Source organism: Nelumbo lutea, chromosome 3 (assembly GCF_056320005.1).
Source record: "Nelumbo lutea isolate HS-2025 chromosome 3, American lotus-T2T, whole genome shotgun sequence".
NCBI classification, from domain to species: Eukaryota; Viridiplantae; Streptophyta; class Magnoliopsida; order Proteales; family Nelumbonaceae; genus Nelumbo; species Nelumbo lutea.
In genome coordinates this window covers 5,476,475-5,496,932 of record NC_142686.1, presented here as the reverse complement: position 1 = coordinate 5,496,932, position 20,458 = coordinate 5,476,475, and the positions used below count along the sequence as shown (strand labels likewise).

The following is a 20,458-nucleotide window of genomic DNA, read 5'->3' as shown; positions in this document are numbered from 1 at the left end:
GTAGCCCTCACTAAGAATGGGGTATTGTTCATGGGTGAAGTTAGAATCGACTGTGATCCTGACCCTATAGGGTCATTTGGGTTCAATAATTCTATTCCATACTTCCATTTGAGTTGGGTTGGAATTTAGCAAAACTGTACTGGAGAACCTATCTTCCATTTTTTTCCTGATTCCATTTCATGTAATTTATTTTGGCCCACATATTTTTCCTTTCTCTTTCCCCAACATGGGAAGAAACCACCAACCTCATGGTTCAGCCCATTCATTTCACTGAATTAGAAATGTTATGAGATAAGATAATTCCATTTATAGAAACAATAAATAAAATGTGAAAGATGACAAGGATTTCCAAAATGTTGTTGAAGACAGCCACTCTCAAATCCCCCAAGTTAAAAGGTGAAAGTGGTCAATGTTCCCGAAAAGAAAGATTGGTGACTCATTCCTGATAGTGCAGAACAAGTTTAAGTTCCAGGTTTGAGATGTAAATAAATACTTTAACAGCTGAAACATTAGATGAACCATTCAGCATAATGGACATACCAGTATATGTAAAACATCCAGAAATCTGGAGTTAACTCTCCTCCAAACATAGATTTCTTTCAACTTTATTCCACAAGGACCAATACATCCGCTATTTCCCTACACAAAAGGATATCACATGTTAGAAAAGACAGTTGGAACCTAGCATCTACGAAAGATGTATGATAACCCTCTTATGCTGTTGATGGATCAACACTAAACTCAACAAAACCCATAAATTCTTGAGAAAACCAGAATACTGAAAAGGGCATTATTATAAAATATTGCCCAGTAGGCCTTCTATGTCTTTGCTTTCAAGGTTTAATCTTTGTTCAAATGTTTGCTTTCAAGAAGCAAGATGAGAGTAGACAAGATCAGAATCATATCATTTTTCTTAAAGCTATGTTTGGTTTGAAGGAAAAAGTAGGGAAAGGAAAGTTAAGGAAACCTTCACAAATCTTGTATAGGTTTCCCTACCTTTCCTTTCTTTTCCCTACTTTTTCCTTCAAACCAAACATAGCCTAAATGGACAAATTTGTCCCGTAACCGTAAACAATTCAATCATTTTTAGACTTATTTATTAATCATACTTTTAAGTTTAAATCGCTTAACCACTTCAATATCAAAATATTTTATTGGTTCTGGCTTCAGATTTGTTTGATTAAGAGGACTTAAACCAGGGAAAAAATTATTACATTAAATACAATGCATGGCTCAGCAAAGTGAATACGTAAATATAATTAAGGGTAAATTTGTGCAAATAAGTAGTAGGCTAATCTTTAAAAGTTTTGTTATTTCATCATGCTTTTTTAGTTATTTTCCCTTCAGGCTGACAAGCGTGACAATGGCGATTTGAGTCTACGGATTGCCACTTCATGCCACATAAAAGAAGGGAATATCCCAGATCAATGGGACCAACAGAGTAATCACTTTTAGTGGATCATTTTAGAAATTTTATTATCATTCTTTTTCTTTTTATGTTCAGGCCAGTGTCTATCCAATAAACATAAGCAGAAGCAAGCAAAGGGTGTCTGACCCTTTGCTTTATGAAAAGTAGCTCATCTAAATAGATGGGATAAGGCTTAGAAGATAATGAGCTCATCCAATGGTGTCTGACCCTAGCCTAATGGTGTTGCATAACTGCAACTAACAAGAACCATGTTCTCACTATGACCAATGGCTCCGGATCTACTAAAAATAAGGTATGTACAGCAGGTTACATAACCCTGTAATGAGAAAACAATAAGCACATTTGCAATCTGTACAGTTAGCAGATGTACCAGCAACTGATGTGTTTTACTTATGATTGGGCTCACATGTCCTGTTTGTAGCAGATCGAGAGCCATGACCAATAAAACTCATACATACACTAATTTAATGCATCCCCACTCCCCAATATGCAGTGTTACATGTTTTCACCCATAAAACAACAGCCATAAAGATCAAACCTTACGGATGTATTTCCACATAAGAAATATCTTTGTTTCTTAACTTTGAAAGACAGAAACAAAATTAGGGAATAGGTGAAGCATATGCCTTGACTGAAGCTTACTTGGGTGTAAGCACACAAAGGCTCCCCTGCACCAGCTGTGCACGGCGTTGCATAAATATCCAGAGCTCAGGAAAACCAGATGCAGCCCAGATATTTGGTATGGATACACATGGCACAGACGCTTCATAAGCCCAAGAAGCATGCTAGTGTAGTTGTTAGGGAATTTGAATTATATCACAAGTAAGAAGTGATGCCAGTAGTACAAATGAAACCTGAAACCAGAATTACCAGGATGCTTCAAAACTAACAGGTCTAGTTGTGCTGACACTTGGCACTTGACATGACCCTGTAATCTTAGTAATTATTCAAGCTGAAGTCAGCAAATAACCTCAGCACTTGCAACTCATGGTTCACAAGGGCATCCAATATGGAGTCAACACTATGACCTTTTGAAAATTTTCTTTAGTTTTCTTGTTTAATTATATTTTAAAATTATTTGTAACTTAATAGTTATTTATCAACATATCCTCATTGCTCATGCCATAAATTTTGGAAGTTTGGCATGCCAGAAACCTTAGTATTTGTCAACACCTACCAAGGTAACATTGCTTGAAACACTTGCCAACACTGATCAAAAAAAGGAAAGAAAACCAAAGCAAATGAAAATTAAAAAACTGCTCGACATGCACACTGTTTCAATGGCATTTTCCTGGGAGAGTAACTATGGCCAACAGGCCAAGAAGGCCATTATAGAGCCTCCAAATGGATTCCATGTGATTGAACCTACCAATCTAAGCCTTAAATAAGCAGCATCAAAAGCTGCAAATATAGGACAAATTATCTCCCATCACTAAGGCATGCCTTCGACCATGTTCTCCTTCCCTGGCAGTCCAAGATAATATCATCATCATCCATGCCTTATCCCAACTATATGGGGTCCACTACATGAACCCTGTTCCACCAAATCCATTCTATTGAAAGCCATATCCACTGTTAAATTATTAGTGCTTAAATAATTTCTTACCACTTCTACTGATGTCCTTTTTGGTCTACCCCTAGCCCTATTCAAGGTTTAAAATGTCGATGTCGATGGAAATGTCGCTTACCAAAATATAGGACATATGTCGAAAATGTCAGAAATGTCAAGAGGAAATATTGTAAAAATTAGAGACATTGTGGAAATATGCAATGATATTTTGTAAAATGACAAAAAAGCATTAATACATATTTCTAGACTATTATCTTATTCCCAACCATTATATAAAGCTAAGAAACTAAGATCAATAACAAATTAGTAAATGACAATTTACTGATTTATTATGCATTTTGATGTTTTTACAAGGTTATCCGATATTTTCTTTTCTTATTTTTAATTCTGATTTATTATAAATTCTAATATATTTATTTCATACTAGTAAAGAGAAATACATTTATTCTGACTTTTTAAATATTAAAGTTATAATACATTGTGTTTTATTATAAATTTAATAAACTGACTCTCCTTTTTGTAGTATTAAGATTATGATAAATTCTGATTTCTTATAAAACTTAATGAATTTATTATGATTTTTAATACTAAATTTATAATAAATTATGATTTAGTATAAAATTTAACAAATTTATTCTGATTTTTTATATTAAGTTTAGAATATGATTTATTATAAAATTTAATAAACATTTTCTGATTTTAATAAATATTTTAAAAATACTAACTAGTTAATATTTTATTACTTGAAAAATATTTTATGTTTTATATTATTAAGTAATTAATTTATTCTTTTGTTTTTATTTTTTGTTAATTTTTTTATAAATATTTTATTTGAAATATTAAATAAACATTATTGATGGAATAATTTATATTAATATATTGTATTATATTAATACAATATACTAATATATTACATTATTAATGTACATTAGTTGACATCCTGTCGACATAATAGGAAAAACTGTTTTTTTTTCGATGATTTGGACCGATTTGGTATTAGCATCCATTTTCATGTTGGTGAGCCTCAACATCGACATATGTCGGGCGACATTAGCGAAACGTCGTGACATTTGAAACCATGGCCCTACTAGCCCCTTCAACTAGTAACAAATCACTTCTTCGAATTGGTGCTGTTGATGGCCTTCTCTGCACGTGACCAAACCATCTTAGTCTACTTTCTCTCATGTTATTACCTATTGGGGCTACTCCTAGGTTCCTACGGATGACTTCATACCTGATCCTATCCTTTCTAGTTTTTCCACTCATCCATCTTAGCATTTGCAATCCAAGATAATAGGATGGAGCAAATTGATTTTTTTTTTTCTGATAGAATAGAGAAACTTTATTTTTATTTGTCAATGGGAGCAAATTGGTTTTTATTCCTAAACAAATTAATTTCTGGCTTGTATCCAAGAGGGACAAGTTAAAAAATGAATTCCTATATATGCCATTAATACTCAATAAATCACTAGATTTGCACTCTATGCTGATGATAGATACACAAATACCACCTTCATAATAGGGTTGATATGATCATGGACCAGTTTGGGCAAATGGGTCTTTGGGTCCTAAATATAGATTATGGTGCATATAGGTATTATCAATGTTTTTCTGCAAGCCTTTTTTTATTGGTAACTGTTAACTTTTACTCAAAATGAATAGAAAGAATGAGATCATATACAAATGAAAGTGTCTATCCCCCTGGGTAATAACCCCCTAAAAAATTTCAAGTTTCTGTTAACCCATTGCCTAGACAAGGAGTTTATGTACTCATATTTTTAATGTATATAAACAACCAATTGCCCATTTCTGTAAGATATCTAATCTACTTATTTTTATATCATATATAGAAAATTTGAGAGATGACAAGTTGGACCAGGATGAACAAAACGCATGTATTGCAATTTTAGTAAAAAAAATAGTGTTGGTGCAATTAAGATTGATAATCAGGACATACCCCAAACTAACCACTTTCAGTACCTTAGATTAATCATTCATAATTAAGGAGACACTATGCATCTGATTTTCTGTGAGATATGGCATATACCAATGAAACTAAAAGGGAAATTCTATAAATCGAGCATGACTGAGTGTTGAGCAATCAAGAAACAACTTATTCAATAAATAAGTATAGCTGAGCTAAGGATGTTGAGATGGATGAGTGGCAAGACTATGAAAGATAATCAGAAGTGATTCAGTGAGTGCATTACAATTTACAAAGGACTTAAAAAGTAGTTCCAATTAGTGACAAATGAGGGATATAGTTGACTGAGATGGTTTGTTCATGCGTATAGACAACAAACAACCGCATGAATGAGTGAACTTGTGCATGTAGAAGGCTCTAAAAGAGCAACAGGAAGACTAAAGAAAATATGGTCCAAAGTGGTAAGAAACTAAGAATTTATTTGAAGGCATAAAATTTGATGGCAAACTTTGCTCTTGATAGAGCACAATGGCAGAACATGATTCATGTGGCCAACCTTTGGGTTAAGGCTAAGTTTAGTATATGGATGTATTTTTATAAATGTAGTTTATAATTTGTTCTTGTGTTAATATACATATCCACAGTTTTAAGCATGCTTGCATGATATTCTTAAGAAATAAAAAATAAATAATGCGGATGGAAAGGTTCAAACCAAAGTCAACAGCGTGGACAACAACAGTATGTACCATCTTACAATTGCATAGAACATGCATATCTTTCCAAATCATATATATTGATTACATATATGGGACCCGGTTCCTGACTGGGCTTTGATGTACCTAGTCCAAGTCTGGCCTGTCCTTGACTGGGCTTACAACTAGGTAGGATTGGGATGGGAAATTACATAAACAAACTTGGCACGGGATCAACCCTACCCTGGGCCAGGCCTGCTGGATTGGACAGTCCATGGTCAACCATCACCTGGTTTTAAGTCTCAATAGATGGGAGGAAATGTAAGCTAGTATCTAACTTAGTAAACACATTCAGACCAAGGTTTAAAATATCGCAACATATCGGCCGATATGTACTGTTCCGGTAAGAACCCGATACACGGACGCATATAAATCATTTGTTCCGTTTCTTTTTGTATGTATCAGCCAATATGGGCCCGTATCGGGTCGTTTCGATCGATACGAGCCCGAAACAGGCCAATACAAACTGAATTGTTTCAGTTCCCCTTCTTCCATTAATTTGGTTTAATTTATATTTAATACCAAATCTCTCTCATTAATGTCACTTGTTAATCCTATATTTATGTCTAACTTCTCCTTCATTAATTAGTCCTATATTTAAGGCAAATTTAAATTCAAATTTGAATTTTAGCGCCTAATTCCAATTCTCTCATTAATTCAATTAATTAATGATCCTCTCTCATTAATTTCGTTTTGTTTGTATAAAAACTACAAATGTTAACAATAGCAAGACTTGAACATTGGTTTACAATCATATAAAACTTCTAAGTATTGTTACTAATACATTTTTATGATTTATTTGAATTTCCTATCATATTTGTGTATCTTGATTTTTCGTTCATATCCATGTGTATCTAAAACATATCCCAATATGTTTCTTAATATTGTCTTTCCGATACACCTTGTGTTTCCGATACTTTGAACCTTGATTCAGATAGGAAAAGAGAGTTGTCTGTGAATGCAATGGACACAAGATGTCAAGAACACACCTGGGCGGATGATTCAAGCAGCAGCAGCTTCAAGCAACTCCTTTTCGGCACGCTCCCTGATCCTCCTTTCCAGCTCAGGTCTAAAATGCCTGATGAGTCCCTGCACAGGCCAAGCAGCAGCATCGCCCAATGCACAGATGGTGTGTCCCTCAATTTGCTTTGTCACCTCTTGAAGCATGTCTATTTCCTCCAGCGTCGCGTTTCCAACCTTCAGCCTCTCCATGATCATCCACAACCATCCTGTCCCCTCCCTGCATGGTGTGCACTGCCCACAACTTTCATGCTTGTAGAAGTAAGAGAGCCTAGCAATTGCATCCACAATATCAGTTGACTTGTCCATCACAATTACAGCAGTTGTCCCTAAACCCGTTTGGGCAGCCTTGAGTGCATCATAATCCATCAATACATCATCACATATGTGCTTTGGAATCAGTGGAACAGAAGAACCCCCTGGTATCACTGCAAGCAAATTATCCCATCCACCTCTAACTCCTCCACAGTGCCTCTCTATCAGTTCCTTCAATGGAATACTCATCTCCTCTTCAACTGTACAAGGCTTATTCACGTGGCCTGAGACACAGAATAGCTTTGTCCCAGAATTGTTCTTCCTACCAAAACTAGCAAACCATTCAGGACCACGCCTTAAAATGGTGGGGGAAACAACCACAGTTTCAACATTTGTAACAGTTGTTGGACATCCATATAGCCCTGCATTAGCTGGAAAAGGAGGCTTCAACCTTGGTTTTCCTTGTTTTCCTTCAAGGCTTTCCAACAATGCCGTCTCTTCTCCACAAATGTAAACACCAGCTCCATAGTGGATATGAACATCAAAATCATATCCAGATCCACATGCATTTTTTCCCAAAAGTCCAGCTTGATAAGCTTCCCTCCTTGCCTTCTCAAGGTTTTTCCGCTCATTTACATACTCTCCCCTTATGTAGATATAAGCAGCAGTGGCCCGCATACCAACCCCTGCAATCAGGCAACCCTCTAGTAGTTTATGTGGGTCATGGCACATAATTTCTCTGTCCTTACATGTTCCTGGCTCATTCTCATCAGCATTGACAACAAGATAAGAAGGACGGCCATCAGATACTTTTGGCATGAAAGACCACTTCAGGCCAGATGGAAAACCAGCTCTACCACGGCCTCGAAGACCAGATTTCTTCATTTCATTGACAATCCAATCAGAGCCCTTAAGTACCAAGTCTTTAGTTCTATACCAGTCACCCCGCTTCATGGCACCTTTCAGGAAAGGGTCATGCAACCCATAGAGATTTGTAAAGATACGATCCCCGTCTTTCAAACCACCAAAATGGGTTTTTTTCAGGAGGCGGGGGTGGTGGTGGAGGCTGTGGCGTGCTTGAGGTAGTTGCAGCTTGAGTACTGAATGATCTGCAGACCGAGTCCCACTTCTTACTAGAGTGATGGACTATAGCTGCCCTTGGAAGAGAAAGAACGCTCTTGATGGGACCCTACAAAAATGCAAGGTCGACAATCAGGAAAGAAGTTATGATCAATTAAATTAGTTATTCACAATTGAATTCAGTTTTAAAGGAAAAAAAAAAGAACAGAAAAAATTCTGTCCACTCAACACATTCTTTCTCTTTAGCATCATTATCATCACCCCTTTTTCCCTTTTCTTGGACAAAAATAGGGACTTAGCCCCTATATTTTATGAATTTTATTTTCTTTCATCTTTTTCTTCTCATAAATATGCTGATTTTCTATATAAAACATTCCATCGCCTTCATTTATAAGTACAAAATGTTAGACAGTTTTGTATGCCCTTAGCTTCAATCAAATTGATGTACTTTATGAGTTTATTGTAAATGAATAAAAGTGCATATTTGATTCATGTTCCCTTGGTATGTTTCTGTGTAATACCCTTAAACTGGACACTTAATGAGACTCGTGTTAGTTTAGAATGTTCACAGCCAGTGGGTCGGTCTGGGGAGACCTATACTGACAAGGCTGACACTGTGGTGCCACCAAGTCGGTTGGGGTGGCTTGTCTCAGCTACCGGGGTGAGACCCTAGGCACATACAGTGTAGGATTAATTGAATCTTTGAACTGAATCAGATTTCCAGTATTGCCCTGGACCTTGGAGATTGATGGGCAAAACTGAAAAGTTACACCCGACCCCTAGACTCGATTATGATACTGCACTAGGTGTCGGATTGGACTGTCTTTGATATACCAATCAGTGAGATCCTTAGCGGGGGTCAAAACCTGGGTATGTTGGGACAGTCTGAGAATTCATCTGAGTGGTGATCATAGTGACAGGATCAGCCCCTTTGTCGGACAAAGGTAATGATCAGGGATGCACTCTCACTGATGGAAACCAAGACTGTCGGCAGCCAATTTCAATCGTTGAGATTTGTTTTGCAAAATATATTTTATATGAGATATAAAAGTATATATATATTATGGTTTCGAAATGTTTGCAAAAAGTTTTAATTCCCGGGATCCATACTTGAGAGAGTGCAACACTATTCCTTGCAGCCGAGGGAGAGGTCCTCTCTTGTCGGGCAGTGTATGATCATTATGGGCTGAGAGGTTGAGTGTAAGGCCATTGAGGATAATACCTGATGGGCTAATCTTGCATCTACCCACAGTCCTTGGGTGTTACAAGGTGGCTTGGCCCAGGGACCACTTAGGGTAAGTGTTGGGCCCATAGAGCCCATCTGATGGGTTTCAGGGGGGTGCACTGTCCATAACAGTGTATTCGGCCAGGCCTTGTAACAAAGGCTGGGCTGAACCCATGTAGCTGATGTGTAGATCAATGTTTGGGTCCCACGCCATACAAGGAAGCCCAACTAGGTAGCAGTTTGGAAGGTTTAATGAATACATAACCCTAAATGGGCCTTAAGCCCATTTCGAACTGGGCTAATTTGATTAGTCTTTAAGGGGCGAATTCTGAGATAAGATCAGCTGATAGGATTTGGCCCACACCCTATCCACTCAGAGAGTCCAAGATCTAAATGAGATTTAGATTTGGAAACTTCCTAATTAGATTAAGAGCTGGCTAATCTAATCTGCAGATAAGATAAGGATTATCTCTTATCTTAAAGGGACTTCTAATCCAGATATGATTTGGGTTAGCAACTCCTAATGGGATTAGGAGCTGATCCCTTTAAGTCTATAAAAGGAAGAGGGGGCGGCAGCCTTTAGATATCCAAGAGACTCACCAACAACAGTCTTATCTTTAGAGCTAAGATCACAGAAGAGAGAATTCTGCACCCTGCAAATACTCTCTAGCCGCCTCCTTCCTGCAGCCGCCGCCTATTGTAGTTCGATCTCCATTCCTTGGGGTAAATCAAGATTGGATCTTGATTCCAATCTTTTGGAGAAAAGATTGGTAGGAGTTATATTCACAAGCCATCCAGGTGATTCTTGGGAAGAATCAAGTTTTTAGGAAGGACACTGCTGATTTTGCTCCACCTTGCACTGCGCCATCTTCAGTGGAAGCAGATTTTGGTTTCTACCTTGGGCGTGAACACCTCCATTGAGAGATATTGTTTCTCTGTATCAGGTATTATCTCTCTCTCTCCTCGTTTTGGTTCAGACCTGGTTCAATTTATGGTTCAAGAATGATCCTTGAAAATATGATTTTCTAAATAGGGAATTCGATTCCCAGTTGAAGGAAAAGAAAAACTTTTGAAATTCGCCCCCTTTTATTCCGCAATCTTGGGCGTCCATTTGATGGATTTCCTATCCCTTCACAGAAGACACTTGCATATAATAAGAGAGACTAGAGCTTTGGCACCGGACATGAACAACACATTTAGATTGCTGATTACATCTACAGATTCTATAGCAGATGACTTGGCAAGAGGCTAAAGAGGAAAAAATTGTACTGATTGCCCTGGGGGCAGACAATTGTAAATTCAATAAGTCCTCTCTATTTTGGTTCTAGGGCATAAGGTAAGTTCGATTGAGCTAGATGCTTCCTATCAAGCCCTATATTAATAAACTCTTCTTGATCTGTTACCGATAAAAAACCCCATGAACCGAGGCAGCAGTACTGTCAAAAGCAATAGAAATATTGTGTGATAGAATGGTGACTTGGTAATTTACAACCCTCGAAATCCACACCCAAATGGGCACTGAATTGCTTGGCCCTTCAAAACTGAAAGCCCTATGGTTTAGTGAGGAAAAGAGAACTGCAAGAATCTCATAGAGAAGTTGTATCTTTTGTGTCTTTTGGTAGAGGTGTGATAGTGTCAGGCATTGGCCCTTAGGTACAATTCCATATAAAAGTTTTGTTCTTGATATGTTTTAGGCCTTTCTGATTCCCTTCTTAATGATTTTCAATCCATCCATACAACACTTTGGTTCGCTACAGGCTACAGCTATTGGATACTTAAAACCGCACAAGAGAAAAATCAACGCGACATCTCCCAAAGAAATTTTCCATCAGAAAAAAAAAAAGAAAAAGAAAAAGAAAAAACCTATATGTCATATCAAGTCCATTGTTAGCCCTAAAGCAGATCGACGACAATGGAAGCGTATGGCTAGTGTAGAGAAAATGAGATGATGGGACAATAGGAGATTGCGTACCATGAAATGTCGCAGAAGAGTGACGAGCTTCGCAAATGCCGTGAAAATCAAGTGTTTGGAGGAGCTCTAATGGTCGTTTTACCAATCTAGAATGATAAAGGAACGAGAAAGTGGCGATCTGCAGATAAACCAGGCAACAGCTACCAAACTCGCGGGCATCCAGAGGGCAGAATTGCGAGATTATGGTATTTCTAGCTTCTCTCTGATTGAGCTCTTGAGCTGTTTTGCATTTCTGTCCCTATGAAATATTGAAATGTTCAGGATTGAGAGAGAAATGTTAAGCCCCGAGTCCAGAGTCTCCAGACTCTAGAGAGAGAGAGAGGGGGAAGGGAGAGAGGTTGTTGAACGATGGGCTGTTTCGGGGTTCACCACGTAATATTCTTCTAGCCTTCTGTTCTGCGCCAGTTGTGCATGTCCACCAATCATGACCATCTGATCTACATAAACTTTTTTTTTGCAAATATTTGGATTTGAATAGTCATGATAAGGCGATCTGGACTCTGGAGGACCATCTATTGTGACCGGTCCTTTGCACCTAAACTGTCCTCACACAACGCTATAAGGTTATGTTTGGTTTGAAGGAAAAAATAAGAAAAGAAAGGAAAATGCAAGGAAACTTACAATGTATAGTTCCCTTCCTTCCCTTACTTTTTCCTTTAAATCAAACACAGTCTAAAAATTTATCGAGGGCTCTGTTTGAATAATAAGGTTTTAAAAATTGATTCGGAAGAGGAATCATTTTAGACATCCGTTTCTAACCAGTGGTTCGACCATAATGTATCAATTCGTGATTTTTAATAATAAATAAAATAAAAATCAGCCCAAAAACTATTGCAGGTTGACAACTATTTTTTTAAGTGAAGAGGACAATGTTACATCAACAGCTTCAAGTAACCACACAATTTGATAATAATAGCGAAAATCGAAATCGCACCAGTACCCCTCAGTTGATGTCAACAGATCAATTCAATAACTCGAATTGGGACTTAATTCAGTTAGCTGGGTCAATGACGGATTGAAAATAATGTGATAATTAAGTTTAATTCCATTTATCTAGAGGTGTAAATCGGACCGTGCCAATGCTAGACCGAGGGTTTTAGATCTGTGGGATGATACAACACGGCATGACTGCATGCTATGCCACCTGTGGCCTAGCATGTGCCCCAACCCTATATATATTTATATATATTAATAAAATAAACCATTATTTTCAATTTTATGAGACTACTTTATTTAATTATTGTATATATCAAAATTTATATAGCTTTGCCCCAGTCCATGGCCCAGCCTGGCCCATGGCACGACATGACACATCATAGGCCCATGCAAGCTCAGGCCATGGGTCATTCCAGGCCGATCCCCAAAATATCATAGGAAAGGCACGGCCTGAAATGGTCCGCACGTCATGCCGTGTCGGTCCAGCACACCACGTTTTACAGTTCTACACACTTATCTATACTACTAATAAAAGAGCAAATAGCCCCAATTTTTTGACTTTTCGTTAGGCATTTTTACCCTTATCTAAGCAACATATGCCGAACATAAAAAAAGACATATTCTTTTACTCTATCTCCAAAAATTACTCACTTGTAATTGTTAAGAAACTGTCTACTTTAGAAACTGTCTACTTTAGAAACTGATCACTTATAACTGTTCAAATGCAGGTACTTGTTTATTAGTCTTGTACTGACTACTGACGTAACATAAAAAACCATGCATGCTCAAACCCGTCACTTCCGCAAGCATGGAAGGATGATTCTTACCATCCTTCAGCCCTCACTGGTGCAGTGGAGCAATTCTCCAAGAGTGTCTGCACATGGTCCATCTTTTAGTGTGTATCATAGTCGACAAAAATATGACATCACCGAAAATTTTTTATTCCAGAAACAACACCACCAGAAATTGCTGAAAGCCATTCAATCTTTCCTTGCACTATAATCGATGTAAATAAAGATATTTATGTTACAATTCCAGAAAAGAGAAGGGGAAAAGAATGGAAGAAGATGGAGATAATGGACTAAAAGCAGCCAAAAATAGGCGACATTTATGTGTTGGCAGAACCATTTGAGTCCTTCAAGAGGGAGGTTCCTAAATGAATGTGATGCTGCTGAGGTCTAGTTCTGCTGGGATATGGATGTCTGTGAAGTCGCATCTGATCTCTGATCCCCATCTGCTGTTGCTTGGACCTGAGATGCATACTGCAAGTTCCAGAGGACATCTTCAAAAGAAGGTCGGCTGGATGATTCTGGGGATATGCATTTGTTTGTTATGGAGATAACAATTGATAATGATTCTTCAGAACAAGTGGTGAGGACAACTGGATCCACAATTCTTTTTCGACCATCCTGGCTGCCAAATGATGCCTGCAAAATGAGAATACTAGTCTCAGATTCATTTATATTTCAAGCAACGAAGTACCGACATCCGCACACAAGCTGATAAGCTGACAGATTCAAGACTAGTTCTAACTCATATAGCATGGAAAGTTGATGGATCGTATTGTTGTTATATTTTACATAGTACTGCAGCACCGTTTTTCAGGAGAAAAGCAAAGGACCTTCTATCTGCAGTGATAAATTATAAACTATCTCCATTCTGAAAATTCTCTAGATCTTTTTTTTTTTTGATAAATGAAGTTTGATTTCATTAATTCTGAAGATATAATCATTATAAGCATCAGAAATTCTGAAAATTCTCTAGATCTTGCTGTAAAACACCATCTCAGCACATAAATTCTCCAATATTTTATCAACTAAGAGTCGATGCACCTTCCCCACCCCTTCTTTTTCTTTCTACTTCTGATTACATCTCAGATGGGTGTAATAAATCCAAAATATGGGTGTCTATAATGTTCATGTGTTTGAAACCATTTAATGTTGAAGTGCTCAGCAGCATTTTCGACCCTGTATTTTCTCTGCATGAGGTGCTCCCCTCATAGCTCATCCCACAACAGTTCTGGCCACAATCTAGTCGTATTCCATGAAAGCGATCTGCTTGTATCAATAACAAAAAGTAATAAAGAAAAATGACTCCAAATTAAGTTTCTTCATACCATTTCATTTAATAAAAACGCCTCTCCTCTTCCAGATACTGAAGGTCCCACAAGTGCTTCAAGTAATATAAATCCAAAACTATATACATCATCCTCTAACTTTTTTCTCTGCCTGCAGAAATGGACAGTCCCAAAGTCAGATCTTGCAAAATATTCATATGCTTAACTGCATGGGTTCTTAGAACCCACAAAATGGAAAATTTGTCATAGAATACTCTCTCTTACAGTAGTTAAGAATTATGACAAATGGATAGGGTACTATGATAAACCCATCAAGTTTCTGATGTTCAAAGATTCCATATGTGAGGCCCATCACAATCCAGAGCATTCATGTAAGACTGGGATTCCATACTTCATGATTACTTTAAGGGTCTTCAGATTTATTTAGACTCCTTCAAATTGAATGTAAATGAGGAGCCCCTTTTCTAGCGCATGTCATATATTCTATGTAGGGCCAAAGTTGCATACTCTTATGTAAATATTGTTTATTTTTTGAAACATGTGCTTTTTTGCAATAAAGCACATTAAAAATGTAATTGAACTTCTTTTTTTATCAGCAAAATGTAATTGAACTTTTAATCCATAAATACACCGATCCAAGAAAAAAAAAATCCAATAAACAATAGCACAAAAAGAAATTGAGGCCCAGAATTAGATACACAATATACTTGTTCCAAATATTCTTCATTTCTTCTTTTTCTCCCCCACGATTCTTAGGTGTTGCTGGTTAGAGTTACTCAAATATATTCATACACTTACACCATACAACAACTAAATTTTTATTTTAGTAACTATTATATTTGTATTTTCCAGGCTTCAATGTTAACTTGTTCAATTTCTTTTTTCAATAGAAATTATTGTCCGTATGGCTTGGTTGGTGATCCAACTACTTCAATTCTCAGAAAGATAATTTTTACCATACAGTCTAAGATAACTGAAATTCCTAATAACATGAAGAGACATCTCTTAGTGTAAATCTCAGACAATCATATACAATTATTTTTATGTACAATCATATACAATTATTTTTATATGCAACACAATCTTGACTTCAAACCAATAATAAAAGAGGTATTGTGAGGAGCTCTCAATCCTTACAATTTTTGGCCTTCTCCCTTCACCTGCAAAACAAGTAGAACATGGGTAAAGTATTAGGACATTGAAATTGTGTGCAAGGCATACCATTCACACATCAAGTATCCTCACCTCAAGCTTGATGATTTCATCTGAGATAATGGACAACCCATAGTCACTTAGCTTTGCAATTTGATGCTCGTCAAGCAAAACATTATTTGTTTTCAATCGGTTGTTGAACAAACCAGGAATTATCCCAGTGTGTAGGAAATGCACAGCCTTTGCAACACCAATAAGAACTGCCAATCTCTCTGACCATTTAAGAACTTTGCCTGGGCTATCCTCTGAAAATGTAGATATAGTTAGATTAGAGGGAGATAGACACACTGCATAGAAGACTTAGGAGTAAAGAATGGATAGAACCATAGTCTGAATCATTTAGTCTACAAGCGGAATATCCATGCACATGGTTTATGTAGGCCAACTGTAAGACAAGTCCCAGCTACAATATAAATGAGGTTAATGTTAACCTGATTGCATAATTGCCTCGTTATTAAACTTCTTTATGGCCATTTTCTTACTTCTCACCATCCAGAATTGGGCATAGGATGAGTGAACTTAAAATAATTTAGTTGGTTGGATATTTAACAAAAGAATATCTCTAAGGTGGGAAGAGATGAACTGATCAAAAAAAAAGTGGGAAGAGATGAGGCTTCCTTGCCTTTGCTTCATGTATGAATACTATACATCTAATTAAAGATGCTTATGGTGATACAGGTTACCATATTAAGACTGAACCTTATTTGATCAAAAGATTCTATATTCAATGCCTGCTTGTATGGTAAGGTAAACTGACCTGAGAGATGAGTACGGAGATTTCCATTAGCCACATACTCGTAAATAAGAAAGACCTTGTTGACAGAGCAATCATCTTGTCCAACACCATCAATGCAATGCCCCAAGAGGCAAACCAAATGTGGGTGCCGCAGCTTCCCAATTAAATCCAACCGGAGTTTAAGGTTTCGAATTTGGAATCTCTTAGACAATGTCAAGCATCTTATGGCAACGAAGGTGCCATTCTCTAGCCGTCCCTTGAAGAGCTGGAAAAAGAAAAGGAGAGACAAGTCAAGAAAGGTCTCTTTAGAAAGATATGAAATCCTTATGTGGTTGAACCAAGAAGAGACCATATTTATCAATTATGACTGATAGAAGAGAACCTCTCAAGCAGTAAGATTCATGGTTCAGTATCATGTGATACATTCAAGATTATTCATTTTTCCCATGTGGTTATTTCTTAAACAAACTTCACCAGAATGTCCGTTTCCTTTTTTTTTTCTTCATTTTTTGTGGTAAGGAATTAGTCATTGCTACTCTACCAAGTAAACTGTTGGTATAACTGTGGAGAAATAAGGCAGAATAAACACAATAGAGGAAGGAGATGCATTAGTTAGTGGGACACCTTTCCCATTGAACCTTCGCCCATAAATGTTGACTGATCAAAATTGTTTGTGGCTTCATTTAACTCTTCTAGAGAGAAAACCCGATATGTTGGTACACCTTGTGTCCCTAGCTTTGCTGCTTCAGAAACAAGCCCTGAAGAGAAAGACAAGAAAGAAAGAAAGAAAACAAATCAATGATAAAACTCCACTAGATCCAAGGAAACAACTTTACAACTCATAATGAAGTCTACTTTCAAAGGGTGGAAGTCGGAAATTAGGTCATGGGTGAATGTCTAAGGTTTGGATGAAGAATGGTAAGATTAAAGAGATGTACAAGCAAATAACTTACTTGCATTTGCAAGGAGCTCGGAGGAGTATCCTGTTGGCGCTCTATCAGGGACTGCCTTCCGTGTTAAGTGCTGCTCAGAAGTCCCTCTTGGGCAATATCTTCTACTCAAAATGAGAAACCCAAATGCCAAAAGTATCACAACAGTAACAGCTCCTCCAATAACACTAATTAATACTCCTATACCCATGCCCCCGGACTCTTTATCCATCATGTGGATTTCCTTGCAATAGGACTCTGGATGCTGGTGTTGTGGATCAACAGATAAGCAATTCCCGCCAAACATGACAACTCTTTTATCTGATTGAGAGCTCAAGCAAGTAGGTAATCCACCCGTTAATCTATTATTAGAAATATCAACAACCCCAAGTTCATCACTGCAACTTAGATGGGAGGGAAGTGATCCGGTCAGCTTATTGAACGACAAATTCAGATAACTGATATTTGGAAGAGAGAAAATTGCTGCAGGTGGTGTTCCAGTCAGATAATTTAATGATAGGTTGAGATGTTGAAGCTGATCAAGCTCACCAAATTGTTGAGGAATTTCACCGGAGAAGGAATTACAGCTCAGGAGGACCGTGACCAAACCTTTCGGCAACCGAGGTATTTCAGAAGTCAACCGGTTCTCCCGCAAATCCAACATGCTCAGATCAGTTAAGCTACCCATATCAGGTAATTTACCAGATACGTGATTGTGAGACAAAGCAAGACTAGTAAGAGTCTTAATTCTGCATATTGAAGAAGGAAATGGTCCCTTCAATTGGTTGCCGTTCAAGCTCAAAATCGACAGATTTGATAAGGAATCGAACCAGTTCGGGACACTATCATTGAAGAAATTTCCATCCAATGTCAAAGAGCGAAGCTGTACCAATGCAGAAATCTTCGGAGGAATCGAACCCACTAGAAAGTTTGAACTCAAATCAAGAAGTTCAAGTGAATATAACCGGTGGATTTTGTCTGAAAGTGGCCCCCAAATCCCTAGAGATACCAAGCTAAGAACTCTGAGCGTGGTTAACCTGGACAGGGTTGTGACAAAAGAATCCATGGAGAAAGCCTCTGACAGAGTCAGGTTAGGAATTGCAAATCCTTCGAACGTACTGACCTTATCGGTTTTGTCACCCATGATTTTGAGCTCCGTTATAGAGTTGCCTTGGCATACAATGGTCATCGGTGGAGAAGAAGGTAAGAAGCATAAGTCTCCACTGTAATTGCTCCAAACTTCAATTGCCTGTGGGTATTCCAAGTGTTTCCTTAGCTGTAGGAGAACTTGGGTTTGGTAGGTTTGCAACTGATGGGTAGCAGGAATGGAGAAAAGCAGAGGAAAACATAGCAGCAGAAACAAGGCATAAGATGTCATTGGATAAGAAAAAGCCAAGCAAACAAAAACCAAGTTTGGGTTTTCTTTTTAGCGACTTCAGGGAAGAAGAACTGAAGAAAATTTGTTAGAAATAAAAACAAGAAAAGGGTGGAAGCATGCTTAACAGCTTAGGGGTCCATGAAAGATTATCAAGAATTATTTGAGAAAAATAACTGATAAGGATGATTTGTGGACTGGTTTTTCGCTGAAGCTGGATCTTTAATCAAGTTGGGACAAAATCTATGAAGCAGAAACAGAGGAATGGCAGGGCAGAATCGAGTAATAACTTCAAAAGAGCTATGTCTTCTCAAGAAAGCACCGAGTTTTCAAGAAATGGGGTGAAAGGAAAAGGCCTGCGCGGCAAATATAGAAGGGATGGCTTAAAAGTAAAAACCCGCCTCCGACGGCCAAGGGAGCGTGTTCACGGGAAATGCTGCTTGATGAAGCTAGTTGAGCCAAAATAAAATAACCCCACGAAAGATATGACCAGGAGGAGATCCCTATTTAGAGGAAGATTTGGCTTCTCAAGCAATTTACAGACCAACCCGTGAAGAAGTAATGCAGAAATCAACGGAAAGAGCCAACCATAAGCGGAGATCTAAGCTCCAGGAAGCTTTGGATGAAATGCAGTAAAATTTTCAAGGGAGGAGGAAAGGCAGTTGGTAGACGTCGTCGAGTCATTTACTGCTAGCACATGGTCTCCTTCATTCATCGAAGAAAGTGAGCTCTCCCGACATTAATGAACCAAGCAGGTTATCGACTTATCGCAGAAAAACAACACAGCTCTTTCTCTCTCTTTTTGCATCCTTTTTCTGACAGAAGAACAAACAGACCAGAACAGAAAACATCGGTAGCACTGCAATGGGAAGACGAAAAGAAGAGCCAGTTCACTAGTTCAGTTGGTTCCTTTTTTCTTTCTCGACTAGGAAATGTTTTGAATGTCCTCGGTGATGAGTCTTAATTACCAAAATGCCTTGACCGGTTTCTCTTCAGTCTTCCCCTGTTACTCTTGGTCTGTATATTTTATTAACCGACCCGAAAAAAATATCCGGGATGACCAACATCCACTAGAAGCCTTGAAGGCTTGAACCGACAGTTCTGACTTCTGAGACTGGAAATAAATGAAATCTTCCCTGTGGCCTGTTGGGTTTCCCTGTCGCAATTGGACAGCTTAAAAGGATGGGGGAATCTCAGTTGGACATGGGCTCGGTTAGATTGCTGAAAAATGATAATTTGATTATGATAATGTAAAACTCCTCGGGATGGTAATTCGCGGGAATTATCATTCCGAACCTAATAGGACTCATTTATTAAAATCGGGTTTGGGATTTTAGATTAAAATCTTATAGGGTTTAAGATGGGTTTGGATTTTGATTTTAGGGTATCCAGTATTTATATATCATGCACAAATTTATAAATTTTAAGTAATAAGATAATTATTCTATTATTAATATTTTATTAGTATAAATTTTTTAGGATTAAAATTGTCATTTTATGTAAATTTGGATTTGATAGATTGTTTATTTTGTTTAATTATAAACTGCTAATTTTAAATATTATTTCTTTAAATTTTTAGTTGGAATTGTTAATCATATATATGTATTGATTGTTTTGAATAACACAAAAGTTAATGAAATCTATTTTATTTCATTAAATAAAATAAAAAGGCGAAATGACTTAATAGTTTAAAATAATACTAAAAATTTTGGTGCCATGGGCTTAACCGAGACGGGTGTAACGAGTTTGAAAATTGAAAAGAAAAATTAGACAAATTTAAAATCAAACATACATTAATGAATTGGGGTTTTTACCATCCAATCCATCCCTAGGTGGAACTACCGTAGGGATGGACTGAATCCTGCCCATGAATTAATGTCAATTTTAGGGACAAGAAGTGATTTATAGGGGGGCTACTAATAAATTAAGAGGAGGATTGTAAATCAGATTTCCGAAGGATATTGCA

At 37.4% G+C, this 20,458-nt stretch overlaps 2 protein-coding genes across 2 annotated transcripts; both read right to left on the bottom strand.

The window, feature by feature from the left end:
• Positions 1 to 124: 124 nt before the first annotated feature.
• Positions 125 to 11,367, bottom strand: LOC148862539 (NADH dehydrogenase [ubiquinone] flavoprotein 1, mitochondrial-like). Its single transcript, XM_088981743.1, is given in 5 exon segments — positions 125 to 442; positions 541 to 639; positions 6,665 to 7,988; positions 7,990 to 8,139; positions 11,228 to 11,367. Coding segments are annotated over 3 exon segments (1,464 nt in total). The 5' UTR covers positions 11,231 to 11,367; the 3' UTR covers positions 125 to 442; positions 541 to 639; positions 6,665 to 6,677.
• Positions 11,368 to 13,129: 1,762 nt separating this feature from the next.
• On the bottom strand, positions 13,130 to 19,402 carry LOC148862538 (Leucine-rich repeat protein kinase family protein). Its single transcript, XM_088981004.1, has 7 exons — positions 17,142 to 19,402; positions 16,813 to 16,946; positions 16,210 to 16,453; positions 15,486 to 15,697; positions 15,378 to 15,400; positions 14,280 to 14,391; positions 13,130 to 13,590 (listed from the first exon to the last, which is right to left on the bottom strand). Exons 1-7 carry the CDS (start codon positions 18,493 to 18,495, stop codon positions 13,342 to 13,344), a joined length of 2,328 nt encoding a protein of 775 aa, XP_088837130.1. The 5' UTR covers positions 18,496 to 19,402; the 3' UTR covers positions 13,130 to 13,341.
• Positions 19,403 to 20,458: the final 1,056 nt, after the last annotated feature.

Bases quoted from the DNA above. Each gene is read 5' to 3' on its own strand.
- LOC148862538 (XM_088981004.1), bottom strand. From the start codon at position 18,495: ATGACATCTTATGCCTTGTTTCTGCTGCTATGTTTTCCTCTGCTTTTC. The intron at 15,698-16,209 runs GTCAGTTTACCT...CTACATTTTCAG, and splicing joins TCTCCGTACTCATCTCTCAG to AGGATAGCCCAGGCAAAGTT. The intron at 13,591-14,279 runs GTATGAAGAAAC...CTCATTTTGCAG, and splicing joins CGTTTTTATTAAATGAAATG to GCATCATTTGGCAGCCAGGA.